The sequence below is a fragment of the Salarias fasciatus genome (genome assembly GCF_902148845.1).
Source record: "Salarias fasciatus chromosome 7 unlocalized genomic scaffold, fSalaFa1.1 super_scaffold_4, whole genome shotgun sequence".
Taxonomy (NCBI): domain Eukaryota; kingdom Metazoa; phylum Chordata; class Actinopteri; order Blenniiformes; family Blenniidae; genus Salarias; species Salarias fasciatus.
In genome coordinates this window covers 13,095,900-13,109,316 of record NW_021941229.1, presented here as the reverse complement: position 1 = coordinate 13,109,316, position 13,417 = coordinate 13,095,900, and the positions used below count along the sequence as shown (strand labels likewise).

Below are 13,417 nucleotides of genomic sequence, written 5' to 3'. Positions count from 1 at the left end.
CAACCCGCTGTCCCGTCCTCGGTTTCACGGACGCCGCTGCAGTCACTAAAGCCGTGCTATTCTGTCATCCTTCCATAACGGCGGTGGATAACGCCGAGGTTTGATTTTCGATATCTGCCCCTCGTATGAATTGAATTTGCAAACTGGTTCCAGTCCTGGGAAACAAAGCCCGGATGCCCCTCGAGGCTGCGGACGCAGGAACTTCCCAGTATCGGTGTCCCGTTCTTCATTCCTGAGAGCGTCTCTCTCCCTCTCTGACCCCGGCCTCTGGGTTCTTCCTCATGTCGAGTCACGGCAGAGGTCCAGAGTCAATATAAATACGCTTCTCTGGTTACTCACTCGCTTCTGAGAGTGAAGAGGGGAGATGATTCCTCTAAACATCTGTGTCAAGCCGTGTCTGCCGACCAACACCAAACATTTAGACGACAATAGTTTTTCATCAGTTCCACCCTCTATTTGTGTGCAAGAATGACCGAATGTTCGGAAATCTGTTCTTATTTTAAATGTTTCACAAACAAGCAGGTGGTTCAAAGCGGAACAACACTGAGTACTATAAACACGATTTATTAGTCTGATGCTTCTCAAGTAGCACAAAACTGCAAAACTGGAAACGTTTTTCACTGCTGGTGTTAACAATGAAAAAGACGTGTGCAAACATCCCGAACATGTGTCTGTTGGATCAACACTGTTCAATCCAAAGTTCTAACATCTATATTTCATTCAAAAGGATTTTTTTTTAACCATTTTGATTTTCTTATTGATTTTAATCCCATGAACAGTGGAGCTGACTTAAAGGTTTCTTGTAAGGTGTGAAGGTCAGTTACTGCAAGAAGCTATTTTCTAAGAAGGCAGCGAGTCAGTCTGCCCTGCGATGGACCGGCCGTAGCTCCAGTGACCCTGAGGTGGATGAAGGGGTGTAGATGGGTGGATGGATTCATCCACAGCTGAGTGACGGAGAGGAGCCAGCAGCTCCCACACATTTCCACTGGTGTGGACGGATCTCGCAGTTCTCCCGCTGTCAGTCCAAACATGACCACAGGGTGTCCGCTTATTATTCCATTACAGTCAGACCTGCTGTCAAACATAACAAACACCGGGAGGGTTTCTTTCTCAACGGCCGGCGTCGGCGCGAATAAAACTGTATAATTTATATACCCTGGAGGTGCTCGGCGAGGATTTGCCTTTGTATGGCTTGGACTGAGAGCCACTTTCCTTCCACTTCAGAGTCCACCTTTATGAGAAAAGGAAAAGTTTGACACCTCCAGAGCTCGGAGAGCGCCGGCTTAACGGTAAACCTGGGAGAGTGACGACTGCAACACTGCACCTATTTTACACAACGCTGTTGATCCTTACAGCAAACGCTGTCAGAGCGAGAAAATTGTTTTTAATATCCAAAGAAAACGTTGTCATTGATCCCAGATGTTTTCTTTCCTTTCTTTTTTCTTTTTTTTTTTTTTTCCATCTTCCTCTCTCCCAATATTGAAGCAATTATGGAAACATTCCTGCGAGAAAGAATCAGAGCAAACGAGAACTGTCATTCCCCTAATGAAAGAGTCTGTTATTATTTCTTTATAACTTAGCATTTGGCTGACAATATGGGCTTTATGACACTTTCAATTTACATTTCAATCACTGTGGCGGAGCGCGGTGGCGGGGGTCGGGGGGGCACGGCGGAGACCTGATAACACAAGGCCCTCATTGATGCCCACAATCACGCACGCACACACACACGCACATGGATCAGGTGGTGTTTCAGCACTTTTGGATGGAAGCCTGGCGGATACCTGACCTAGAGATTTTGACACACACACACACACACACACACAGAGCACTTTCAGCGTCGGCCAGCGCGCAGGCAGCCCCTCCAATTTTACATTATCATTCTTGGCATGACTTCAGTGGGACGCAGGTGAGAAGTGCAGCGGGGAAACTGAAACCTCATGCTCGGCGTGTTGACACAGTCGGAGAGTGAAAGGAAAGCAGAGTGGCTCTTTAGATTGTGTTGACCCCTGTGAGGAAGGAGAACAGAGCCGGGTGCGAGGCCGGCGGTTTGATGGACAGCCGCTGAGCACGAGGCGGTTTATAAAGAGGCTGCTGCACAGGCCCAGGCTGGGATGTGAGGTTTTCTTTTTTTGGAGACACAAGTCTTTGATTTGTGATAAAGATTTATTTATTCCTGTCATATTTCTGGCCTCGTGTCAGACTTCTGATGAGTGACGGCTTGCAAAGGTGACTGGACAAACAGATCGCTTGTTTCCTGCATGAAACTTCACATGTGAAAGTTATTTTTTTCTGCTACTGTGCTGGAAGCAGAAACTTAAACAGGTCTATAGTTATAAACAATTTAACTCTTTAATCTTGACTTGAAATTATAACATAATACATAAAACCATGTCTCCTCTCTGTGTTTACGCGGTGTTTTCCACATTTCTCATATCGTAAGCTTGTTGCGGCTTCTGCGACTCCAAGTTGGACATGTATTATAGAAGATGGGTGGAAAACAAAAGGCCACAAAATCAGGAGAACCACAAAGCAACCGCAGCTAGACTTAAAAAAATGATCCCAAATATGTAGGATGAGCAAAAACATGTACAAAAGGACAAAGGTCAGAAGACAATCAACCCTAAAGAGATGCAAAGTTTCCACATGAGGCACAAAGGAACCGCTCTGACCACAGACATGTGGGAAGAAGATACAAATAAATACAGAATGACTGAAATGAGACGCCAAAAGCATAAACTTGGACAGCAAATTTGAATATTCTTTGATATCAGCCAGTTCATCCATCCAGCCATCCGTGGAAAAGAACTCGACTCTCTATGTAAATCCCTTTGTTGCACAAAATGAAAATAAAAGGAAAAGACAAAAACAAAAAATATCAAATGCGATCACATTAGGATATGAACTGATCAGGACCAAAAACTGCTGCAAAGGAGGTAGTTGTGTATTTCTGCACACGTGGGACGTCGTCAGCTGAACTCTGGTGCAACAGCAAATAAAACAGAGAGCTGACACGGCTCTTCATCTGAGCTCGCTCGCCACACCGGCTCTCTTAGCATTCAGATTTTCTATCACGAACAGATGCTCACGGGAGCCTGACGCACATTTGATAAAGCTGCAGAAAAGAAAAAAAAAAACCTTGCGTGGAAGAAAAATGATCGATTAAGTCTGTTGACTTTTCTGCTGCGTTGGGTTTTTCTACTTCCTAAACACAATCCATGTGGCCAATTAACTTCTCCCATGTTCAGGTAATCAAGTTCACACACACACAGCGCACTTAATCTGTCTTTTGCACACACATACACACACACACACACACACACAGGCCAGGAGGGAGCAGAAAAGCGCCGGACCAGAGGGATGAACGTCTGAGTGATCTCCACGCCGTCTGAGTCACACTGGGCGCCGCGGTCTCTGAATCAAAGAGCTGTTTGAACAGCTGCATTCCTTCACACCCCTTCATCCTCTCTCGCTCGCCCTATCTCGCTGTGCAGTAATACTAATTCTGATTTTGCTGCTGACCCCCCCACCCTGCACCCACACCCTCTCTGCTGTGAAGGAGATCAGGCTTAATGGAAAAAGAGTGCAGAAGTGAGCTAAGTCGCCCTTTGAACGCGGACAGGTGTCCGTTTGAGGTCGAGCGTGAAGACGACACGGAGGAGCCCGGCGAGGCCCCGCAGCGGCGGCCGCGGCTGATTTATGGACCAGCGACAGGCCGAGTGAGTCATTACGGAGCTTCCATTTCTCTTCACACATACAGCTGCCCTCCTCTGCACTCATTCATTGTTGCGCCGTTAGTTTCCAGTGACAGGCAGAGTAATTGAAGTTGCATGCAGGACTCCAGCAGCGAGACGTTTCTTTTAGTTTAACTTTCGGAAGGTTTTGTTGGTGGCCTGAATATGAAATCCAAGGGGGAAGTTGTGAAGTGTCAGAGTGGTCTTCAGGTATGTAGAGAGGTTTTATCTTTTCTTTTGATTCCCTTTACCTGTCAGTCTAAGCTTCCTTTTATTCCTCTGCACACTGTGTGGATTCAATTTAGTTGGGCGCAATTCTAAAGACGGAGGCCACAGCACTAAAATAAATAAATGGCGCCTATTGGTAAGTGTTTTTTCAAAAACTGTGATTCGGCCAACATCCAAAGTGATTTCAGATGGCTTTGTAACTTCCTCCAGTCTGATGAACACCATCAAATCTTGATTAAAGGTCATTAGATGTCTCCAGCAGACGCTGCTCCTGAGTGACGAACTCCGATGCCTCATTGATTAAACATCAGTCTTCCCAAGTCCTGACTTCACCCATCCATCTTCTGAACTGATCCCAGATGACCTGTGGGTAAAGGCCTGCTCCGGCCTGGACAGGTATTCACACTCACACCTACAAGCAATTCAGAGTCAAGTTTTTTCGAGTGTGGGAGGAAACCATGTGTTTGAAGAAAGAACTTCACCAACAGGCGAAATATGAAAAAAACTGAAGTATGGGGAAGTATATTTATGATGTGTACTATCTCTGTACCTTCTCTTTCCTCTCAAAGTAATTATATGGAAGGTTCTGAATCCAGATCAGTGAAATATGAGCAACGCTTCGTGTTTCCTCTCTCGAGTCCCACTGGAGTCGGGGGAAGATGGCTTCTTGGTGGGAGAATGAGTAATTAGGCGCATAAGCTGGGATCAGAGCGTTGGACCGAGCGTACGTGGTATGTGTGTCTGCCCGCAGAGCCGGCAGGACACCCCGGATTCCAGTAAGTGCTTCTTGCCCCGAACACCATTTACGCTTTGATGGTGTGACTAAAGGCTCAGTCACACAAACACTTCCATCGCAGCCGAGCGTGCAGTCGTGCCTCTCTCTGGTCAGTGTGCCACATGCCATTAATGTCATGTTTGTTTTTTGAAACGTGAGACTACACATGCTCACAAGAAGCAGAAAATTGAACGTGTCGTGAATAACAGAAACTACAATCATGTGGTTTGTGTCACTGCTGAATCGGGAGAGTCTGAATCTCCTTGAAGCTGAATTATCTGGGAGGCTTGTTTGCTTGTGTTGGGAAGTCAGCGATTAGAACAAAGGGGATTATTGTAAGAAGAATAAAAGCACCTTTCAAATGATCATTTCACACCGAGAGAAACGATGTGGTTTTTCCATCTTTATTTTCCTTCAGAGCAGGATAAACATTATTACATGAGTGAAAGCTCTGAATCACAAATACGATTATCCAACCAGGGTTCATAACGAAAAGCTGAAAATCGCTGTAATCGGATCAGCATTTTAAAACCCATCACAATAACCACATTCAGAAAGAACAACTTTCAGGAAGTTTGTCTTTACTGAGGTTACATAGATCAGGATCCATCTGTAGGACACATTCCACACAGGGAAGCTCACTGCGGTCTAAAAAGCCATAAAACGTCTGAGTCACTGTTTTGGTTGTGAGCGATTACAAAGCTTCCTTCAGCAGGAACCTACCTCATAAAGACTTTCAACATCACTGTTTATTTTGCTGTCTTGTGTTGTCGGTTTGAATCTGGGCCTTGCTTTTCTTTGCTTTATTTTTCCCCTTGAATGTGCAGATGTGATGACCCTGAGAGTTGCGTGACTCTCGGTGCGTGCCCACCTGTCCAGGGTGTATCCAACCCTCACTGATAGTTTCCTGGAATCCAGCACCCGATAATCTGGAATGAATTGAAGCAGAATGTATGGATGGACAGTCAGCAGAAAGCTCACGGAGAGCGCAGCACTTTCCATGCACGGATTATTCAGATGGTATTAGTTTTGTTTGTAACACACGGAATTTGAACTCATTAATGCCAAGTGAAAACCATATTTTTCAAAACCATAGTCTGTGAAGTACATTCTTATTATTTTAGTTTCTTGCGTTGATTTGGACTAAAAAAAATAAAACCCATCGATATCATTTTCACTCTCTTGAAGAGCGATCCCACATTTGGCAGCGTCCATAGAGAGGATTAGCGTCTGATATATTTTTCCATCTCCTCCTCAGAAGCCCACAAATGAAAGCAAGCAGTGGTTTTACCACCATATATAGCAGCACACATGTGGAGGATGGACATGCATGCAGAGCTGCAGATCCTTGTGTACTGAGAGTGAAGCCGACCATGGGGAAAATGACTGACCATCTGTAAGCGGACTGAGTCATGTGGAGTCAAACTCTTACTGGAAGGCTTAAAACGTCCACATGCTTCTCATCTCTTCTCCTCCGTTCTTGTCTGCTTCAGCACATCGTTTGATATGTTCAGGTCCACAGTGGTTTGATTCAGCCAAACCCTCCCCGCACACAGCTTCACTCCCTGATACCAGTCTGTTGCTTAAGGAGACTGGAGGTCAGTTCAACACAATAAAAAATCCTCTCTGGGCCCGACAGGCTCCTCCAGTAATGGCGTTGACCTGCTACTTCTGAGATCACAGCGCTCACGGTCTTTTGATGACAGCTCCGAGTTGTCACCGCTGGACGTTGTCCACATGGCCCACATGGATTCCCTGTTTCTTATCTGAACATAACACACAAAACAGGGAGGTGTGACGCCTCATCAGCAGCTGCAGCCAGATGTTTCTGTTCACCTACACAAGCAGTGCGTCTGCTACTGTGCAAAGGTTTTATCTTAAAAGTTAAGATATTCTACTACTTTACTTTTATTTCGACTGAAATGTTTCAATTTGAAAGATAATATCAGTATTTTTCAGTATTTGCATGAAATCTGTGTAAAGACGAAATTCTACCCATAAAAATTTGACACTAAAACCACACACAAGACATCTGCACAGCCTTCAGTGGATTCACACGGATAACCGGTGGATGTGACAAGGTGTAACAAGACAGAGCAGACAAGAGAGGGAGACTAAGCATCAGAGAAAACAACTCCGATTCAGTGAGGTCTGAGAGAGGAAGAAATAGTTGCCACATGGCTGAAAGTAATGATGACAGATGAGATTCAAAGCAGCAATCCAATCCACATACATTTTTATTTAATAGAACTGAGAATGTTGGCCCCAAGATTTGAGAACTCAGTAGAAAAACTCAACGCGTATTTTTTATAATTCGTGGTCTGCGCATTTTCTTTGCTTCAGCTTAGGTGAATAAATGGAATTTTCTCCTCCAGTAAATAATATGTTGGTTTTTGCAAAATGAGACAGGCCATTATTTACAATCTTGCAGTGTGTCTTTATTAAGGCCCCACCCAGAGACTCTAAACAAACAGACACAGACTTCCTCTCAGCGTCTCCACACACACCGCTCAGCCGGGGGGCTTGGGAGTGTCACCACACCCTCCCTCACTTCTCACCGTGGGCAATCCGGGATCAGGGGACGGAGTTGAGACCGTCTCCAGGAGGTTTAAGAACCACCGGTGGAGAGCCACTCTCTCTAAATGGGACTTTTAATTCCTCTTTTATTCCAAATACATAGTTTTTTTAAAAAAAAACAAAAAAAACTCTGGGCTAAAACATCATTCTGGTGTTTCAGCAAAAAGTGTTTTTGACAGTGTTTAAAAAACAAAATATTAAATTCTATGTTCTCATGAATCTTGTTACCTGATAGGATCAAATACAGCCACCACCCAGGCTTCATGAAATAAAGCATATGCGGTCGTTTCCATATTGCAAAATCCTTTTGAAGATTTCTTTAAAGAAGAGTACGGATCTGTTTGATCTCGGCAAACAGGGACACTTTAAAGTGGAAATGTACAGATGTGCTGTAGTATCGGTGCTGACAGGAGGGGTCACCAAAATCCATTACAGGCTTCAAACAGATCCCCTTTCAGAAAATAAAAAGACTTACATCAAAATGTTTCAGTTTTCAGAGGATTTTTGTTTTGTTACTTTGGGGTAGAATGACTGACATGGTCTGGAAGCACACACACACTCACACACATCAGCTCATATCTGTAGAGCTAAAATAAAAAAAGATATACAAACATTTTTAGAAAATATTACATCACTTTAGTCCTAAAATCCAATTCACAGAGGAATGAACATGATGTAATTAGGATGGTGTACTTTTCAATTTGAAAGAAATGTGTCCGACAGAGAGAGTCATGGTTTTTTTTAAAGAGTTGTTTTATACAGTAAACTCGAGACAGGACATGTAATCAATAGATGGATAGAAGGCTTCTTTCTCAAGCCGTCCCGACTGAGGACTCACATCTGGTACAAATAGTTGTATCCACTAGGAGGAGCTTCACCAAACCTCTGCAAACTTTAGGACCATGCTCCACACAGAAAGACTGCAGAATGAATCTGGGAGCAAATGTAGCCTGTATGTGCAGTGATGTGCAATCATGCATTTAATTTTATATGCTTCTATCAATCTATCCTTTTTAACCAGAGAAAGTATGAATTCATCTGCTCGACTAAATAATGTCAAATCCAAGCTGTCAGTGGTTATTATTGTAGCAATCAGTCACTTTTCAGATGATCTTAGGACTGAAGCCACTTACAGAAGCAGACAGGACTGATTTTCTTTCATCATTTTTTCCTATTTGTCTGCAAACAGGCACAGTGACGAAAAAATAAGCCCCGAAGTGGCTGTTCTTGTCAACAGAGCGTTTTGTATTTACTCAGACGTCTGACAGCATCAACATGTGTCCGCTGCCCCCGTGTGAACCAGCACGTTTGACCGGGCGGCGCATAGAGCTGCATCACACAGATCCGGACGAACACGGACAGCAACACTTAGGAGCTTCAGTCTTGTCTGCACAATGCGCGTTTCTACACGCTTCTAAAACTTTTTCAAAGTTGCTTAAACTTCTTTTCGATGCATGATTAGCATCAGGAAGTATTTTTTTCCAGGGGGAAAGTGGAGTTCTGTGGTTTCTACGTCTGTGTTCAGACGTAACTCAGTGTAAAACTGTTATTGCAGGTTTTCTCATGTTAATGTCTCCAGTTTGTAAAGCATTAGGTAGGAAGGCGTGATAATCTACCCGCGGGATCTCCTCTGGCATCCCCTCATTACCTTTTGGTCTCCTGCAAGGACGACAAGAAGACACCTGGTGACTTCAAACTGAAACAAACAGGTAAGAACAGTGCTGATTCGGAATAAATACAGAATATTGTAGGATCTGATTTTTGGTCTCGAGGATGGAGTGGAGTGGGGGTGGCGTTTAATCAGATTACTGAAGAGTGCGGGAGAGAAAGAGGTGGATGATGGGGTGTTTGAGGGGGGTGGAGAGGCTGGAGATGCGCACACGCTCACACCGGAGGGGGACAGACGGACGGACAGACGGACGGGGGGCTGAGCGGCTCAGACGGAGCGGACTCTGCCGCGTGCACACAACTTTCCTTTGCATTTTGAAACTTCTTTCAACTCCACCGGTGCAGTTTGCTCTCTCTCCCTCTCTCTCTCTCTCTCTCTCCATCCCCGCATTTTACTTCTACTTTTTCTTCTTCTCTGTTTTCACCCTCCTCCAGGTGCGCACGCGACTTGGACCTGTTGGTGAAACAACTTTCGGATAAACTTCCTCGGATTTTTCTTTTTTTTTTTTTTTCTTTTTTTTTTGCAGAAAACGATGACGTGACCCCCCCTCAGACGACCACCTCGTTGTTAAAAAAAAACAAAGTCTCGCGCTCGCACGTGAAAGTGAGCGGACGGCGCTGCGCCCCGCGGGCTCCACTCCGGTCAACATGACTCTGTCCGGCGGGCCGTCGGATCCTTGTCAGCTCGCCCTGCGTGACCGCACGGAGCTGCGGGAGTAGGACTCGGCGCACGCATGCTGCTTTCTGCGGGACTGGAGTAGTTGCTGCAACACGTTGCGGTGAAGCGAAGACGGGCTGCGGTTTGGAGAGAGAGAGAGAGAGAGGGAGAGGGAGAGCGACGATGCGGGGCACTGTGGGCGCTTTCATCCAGTCCTGCCTCGTCCTGCTGGTCCGGGCAGACCAGTGGAGGCTGCAGGACTCCGCCAACTGCGAGTTGCACAGGAAAGTAAGTTATATATGGAATGACACGGGAATCAATGCCCCCGCTTAAAAGCCGCAAAATTGGCATTTAGTGGTGTATAAGCCCACAGTATGTTTTATCTGGAGTTTGGGGGCAGTGGAGGGGCTCATAGTGCCATTTGCCCTCTTTCATTTCTTGCACACCTTTTCTTAATCAGAGATCCAACAACTAAAGTAACTCTGACTTGACACTATCGTATCTGTAGGTTAAACACTGATTCCTTTGGGGTTTTGTCATCATTTTTGGATTCCTCTGTTAATGTGTGATAATGATCAATATAGGTCAAGTAAAGTTCATGAGCTCCTCATACAGGCAATTTAAAATACACTTTCTCATCAGACCCTTGATGCATTAAGATAAAAACATAAATATACATTTCCCTTCAAGTTAAAAATGAGGAATCTGAGAGATCTATTGCAAATTTCCAAAGTGAATAAAATACCAATAATATTTGTATTTTTTTGTTTTGTTTTGTTTATTGGCTAATTTCATTGCATCAGCTCTAATCTTGTGTATTGACAAGGTGTCATATGCATGTTTTACATAAGGTGCATGCCACATTTGTGTATTTGACAGAAAACACTGAAGATGCACTTTGTCTACCAAAGAATAAGAACAAGTTTGCAAATCTTAATCATCTTTCAGGTTCTTTTCCTTTAGTTTCATGTGAATTTGTCCCTCCTGATCCAGCTGCAGCCTCACACACTCTACCAGCCACCAACATGCGTATTGTTTGTTTGGCACGAGGGTTCTAAGTGGCCTGTTAATAAGTCATTATCAGTCTGTTAGCAGTCTATCTAATAAACAACCTCCTGCAGACAAAGAGGTGTTTGGTGTCAGACGGACACAGCTGGTTGTAATGTAAAGTTACAGCCATGAAACAACTGTAATGTCACCCTGTGGACTTTTTGCTTTCAGGCCTTCGACACCTCTCCGTCTTTGTATGATCAGTCAATACACTGTCTTGATTTCCAAAGATTTTTTTTTCTTTAGTCACAGCTTAACTTTGTTATTTCTTTCCCTACAGCAAACTGACCTGAACTCCTTCTTGTGGACCATCAAGCGTGACCCCCCTTCGTATTTCTATGGCACAATCCACGTTCCGTACACCCGCGTCTGGGACTTCATCCCTGAGAACTCCAAGCAGGCCTTCCAGGAGAGCAACATCGTCTACTTTGAGCTGGACCTGACGGACCCTTACACCATCTCCGCCCTGACCAGCTGTCAGCTGCTCCCTCAGGGCGAGAACCTCCAGGACGTCCTTCCCAGAGACATCTACAGAAGACTTAAGAGACACCTCGAGTATGTGAAACTCATGATGCCCTCCTGGATGACCCCGGATCAGAGGGGCAAGGGGCTCTACGCCGACTACCTCTTTAACGCCATCGCCGGTAACTGGGAGAGGAAGAGACCGGTGTGGGTGATGCTGATGGTGAACTCGCTGACGGAGGCAGATATTAAGACTCGAGGTGTTCCGGTGTTGGACCTGTACTTGGCCCAGGAGGCGGAGAGGATGAGGAAGAGAACGGGAGCTGTCGAGAAGGTGGAGGAACAATGCCATCCGCTCAACGGGCTCAACTTCTCACAGGTGAGTCTCACACATTTCCCACTGGAGCTTCGACTTCAGTTTTATGTCTTACTGGTTTTCTCTCACTGTTTCATGCATTGAATGAATTTATTCAGTTTGATGTTCTGCTGCGAGAGTGAAAAAGCTTAAAAATAATGACTCGAGAAAACAAAGACAATTCATATTCAACAGTGTTCAGAAGGTTTTCTTGAAAGCATGTTGGAAGATCCGCATTATTCAAAAAGTTGTTTTTGTCAGGATTGTAAAGGAAAGATTCAGTGTATAGTAGTGCAGTGGTCGAGTTTTAGTGTTATTTCCAATTTAGAACTTCTGGTAGTGTGTTCATTTTCCCTCTGTGGATGTGTTAATTGGTGATGCTAAATTAACCCAGTGCATGTGGAGATTGTCTGACTGTCTTAGCCCGCCCAGTGCATCCCCTTCTTTGTGCATTTTGTTTGTTGATTTGTTCGATGCTTCCTGCGACCCGGGGCTGGATAGGGTTTGTATCAAAGCTGGATGAATGAAGCATTTGTGGTTGCAGAGAAGACAGTGAGTAAATCACTGAGTCCAGTGTAATAATTAGAAGGCCTGTATCTGTCCCCACGCACCAGCAGCAGTCCCAGATCAGGGACTGGAGAATACCCAGCAGTCTGTTTGCTATTACAAGGTTAGCATCATTAAAATGTGATACTTTCTAAACTTTTAGCTTGAATCAAAAAAATCACACAGTCCTGAATGTCTTTAGAGATGAGAAAAAAAAAACAAAACATCTTAGACTGTGTTTAGTCTTGCGGCGCAGTTCCTTTTGCAAACCACATTTTTGGAAAAAAAAGAAAAACAGGCTGCACTTGGGGCTGCTGTGACATTTATCCTCCAACTTAACTTCCACAGCAATACTGTGCTGCACCAGGGACGATATTGTCTGTTGTCTGCATCGGTTATGACAAACTGCGAAGAGTTCTCGTACAACTGACCGCGTCTCAGCGGAGTACATCTGCAGGCGTGCTGAACCTTCAGACGTCCTCACTCGGCTTGTTGGGGTTCCCCAGTCGGTGAGTGGCAGGGTTCACACTTACACATATGGACCGCACTAACGCCGCAGGTTCAGCTGGGTCTGTTTCACTGGGACCGAACGCGACTGCGTGGAAATAACTGGTAATAAATCTTAATAGCTGCTACGTTCAAGGATAACATATTTGAAATTTGGGAAAGGTTACGTTTCTAGAGATAATCTCTCAATAGTGATTTTGATTGACATCATTTCTATACGTTGAAAACACCAAAACATGAATAAGATCAATTATGAAAAAAGAACAGCTGGTGTCAGAAATGAAGCTACAGAACTTTGTGACAAAAAACAATTGAAAAGATTAAAAACCTAAAATGATTTATCTTAACTTTTTCTTCTCATTAAATGACTTGATGCAATAGTTTCTAAACTGCTTTCTAACATTCGATCAGTCAGTGAACCAAGTGATTCTTCACCCGTCTTCTAAACTCACTGTTTTCACACGGGTGAAGTCATGACTGCAGTTCTGTTGGTACGAGAATCAGTAGCAGGAGAAAATATTTTGGATTTCCTATGATGAACAGCCTGAAGCCACACAAGCGGGCAGTGTACCCCGGCCGCCTCTGGAACGATGAGCTGCTGCAGTGACGCAACCCCTGGATTCACCTTTCACATATTTTAACTTCTCTTCCAGCAAACTGTCATTTCCTCTGCTGCAAACTATTCATTTATCCTAAAATACCTTACAATGTGCTTTTCAAACGCACAGGCCAGAGGTGTGTAGTCATATTTTACCTTCTTTTGCAACAGAGGCCTCTTTTCCTCTCTTTCCCACAACTTTAGTCAAGTGGAGAAAGGTGTGGCGTTAATAATCAGCTGTATAAACATTCAGCCGCTC

The 13,417-nt window shown here is 44.5% G+C and overlaps 1 protein-coding gene across 2 annotated transcripts in view; it reads left to right on the top strand.

Moving 5' to 3' along the window:
* The first annotated feature begins 8,793 nt into the window (after positions 1-8,793).
* Positions 8,794-13,417, top strand: part of trabd2a (TraB domain containing 2A) — a 54,215-nt gene continuing 49,591 nt past the window's right edge. Inside the window, exons 1-3 of one of the 2 annotated variants that reach the window (XM_030085661.1) lie at positions 8,794-9,023; positions 9,510-9,928; positions 10,971-11,531. In XM_030085661.1, coding sequence (XP_029941521.1) covers positions 9,824-9,928; positions 10,971-11,531 — 666 coding nt within the window. In that variant the 5' untranslated portion in view covers positions 8,794-9,023; positions 9,510-9,823. Of the gene's footprint in view, positions 9,024-9,216; positions 9,929-10,970; positions 11,532-13,417 lie in introns of those variants that run through there. The other variant, XM_030085660.1, reaches the window with a different exon arrangement.